Source organism: Condylura cristata, unplaced genomic scaffold (genome assembly GCF_000260355.1).
Source record: "Condylura cristata isolate star-nosed mole 26May11 unplaced genomic scaffold, ConCri1.0 scaffold00032, whole genome shotgun sequence".
NCBI classification, from domain to species: domain Eukaryota; kingdom Metazoa; phylum Chordata; class Mammalia; order Eulipotyphla; family Talpidae; genus Condylura; species Condylura cristata.
This window is the reverse complement of record NW_004567133.1, coordinates 19915581-19916791: the sequence shown is the minus strand read 5'-3', so window position 1 is coordinate 19916791 and position 1211 is coordinate 19915581. Positions and strand designations below refer to the sequence as shown.

Genomic DNA, 1211 nt, shown 5'->3' with positions numbered 1-1211 from the left:
CCTGGCACTTTAAGCCCCAGGCGCTCCCCGGCCCGCGGGGTGTGCACCCAGCTGGAGGGTGAGTATGGGGCCAGGGCTCCTGCGGGCAAGGCACGGGCCGCTGCCAGGCAGAGGTGGCGAGGGCCGTGGGCCGGGCTCCATGGATTTCGGGGGGCAGGGGGCTCCCTGAGGCCTGGGAGAACCAGGGACCAGGGGCTGAGGCAGCACAGAGGGGCCTCTGGTGGGGCAGAGTCCCGGGCCGCGACCCTCCTCCCCTCCCTGCAGCTGACCAGAGCCCACCCGGGACCCCGCCCGGCCAGCCCGAGGGCAGGATGAGGGTCCCACTGCTCCTGCTGCTGGGTGAGTGGAAGCGTTGGGGGGGCGTGTCGGGGTGACCTCCACAGGCGCCTGCTCCCAGATGTCTGCCTGCTCTGGCTGGCCCCGCACTGGACGGGCACCCCGACAGCTCGCTGGGCCCCGCGGAGTCTCAGCAGCGAAGGGGCTGTCAGCCCCTCGCCTTGCTCTGGTAGTGCCCCTGCCCGCACGGGCCAGTGCCGGGTCAGCAGTGTCCGCCTCCGCCTCTGCGGTCACCCGACACCAGACTCATAATCCTGCCCTTGCTGCTTCCCCCTGCAGGAGCGGGCCTGGCACTGGGGGCCCCGGGTGAGAGAGCCCCGCCCCAGGCCAGCCCCCACGCAGCCCCGCCCCCACGCCCCCTGCACTCGGGTCTCCCCGCAGCCTGTGGGCAGCCTCACGCGTCCAGCCGGATCGTGGGGGGCCAGGACGCCCGGGAAGGAGAGTGGCCGTGGCAGGCCAGCATCCAGCACCGCGGGGAGCACGTGTGCGGGGGCTCACTCGTCGCCCCCCAGTGGGTGCTCACGGCCGCACACTGCTTCCCGAGGTCAGTGGGAGGGCGCCCAGGGATGCGGGCTGGGGGGGCGGGGCAGGGTGGGCAAGCCTCCCTGGGGGGACCTCCCCCCCCACAGGAGGCAAAGGAGGAGCCTCCCCTCCGCAGGCGGGCGTCCCCCTCCGAGTACCGCGTGCGCCTCGGGGCGCTGCACCTGGGGCTCTCCTCGCCCCACGCGCTCTCCGCACCGCTGCGGAGGGTGCTGCTGCCCCCCGACTACTCCGAGGATGGGGCCCGCGGCGACCTGGCACTGCTGCAGCTGCGCCGCCCGGTGCCCCTGAGCGCCCACGTCCGGCCCGTGTGCCTGCCCAAGCCGGGGGCCCGC

The 1211-nt window shown here is 74.7% G+C and overlaps 1 protein-coding gene across 1 annotated transcript in view; it reads left to right on the top strand.

The window, feature by feature from the left end:
- Nucleotides 1–692: 692 nt before the first annotated feature.
- PRSS33 (protease, serine, 33) overlaps nucleotides 693–1211 on the top strand; it is a gene marked incomplete at its 5' end in the record, with an annotated part of 1577 nt that continues 1058 nt past the window's right edge. The window contains 2 exons of the mRNA XM_012731685.1: nucleotides 693–880; nucleotides 995–1205. Coding sequence (XP_012587139.1) covers nucleotides 693–880; nucleotides 995–1205 — 399 coding nt within the window. The remainder of the gene's footprint in view (nucleotides 881–994; nucleotides 1206–1211) is intronic.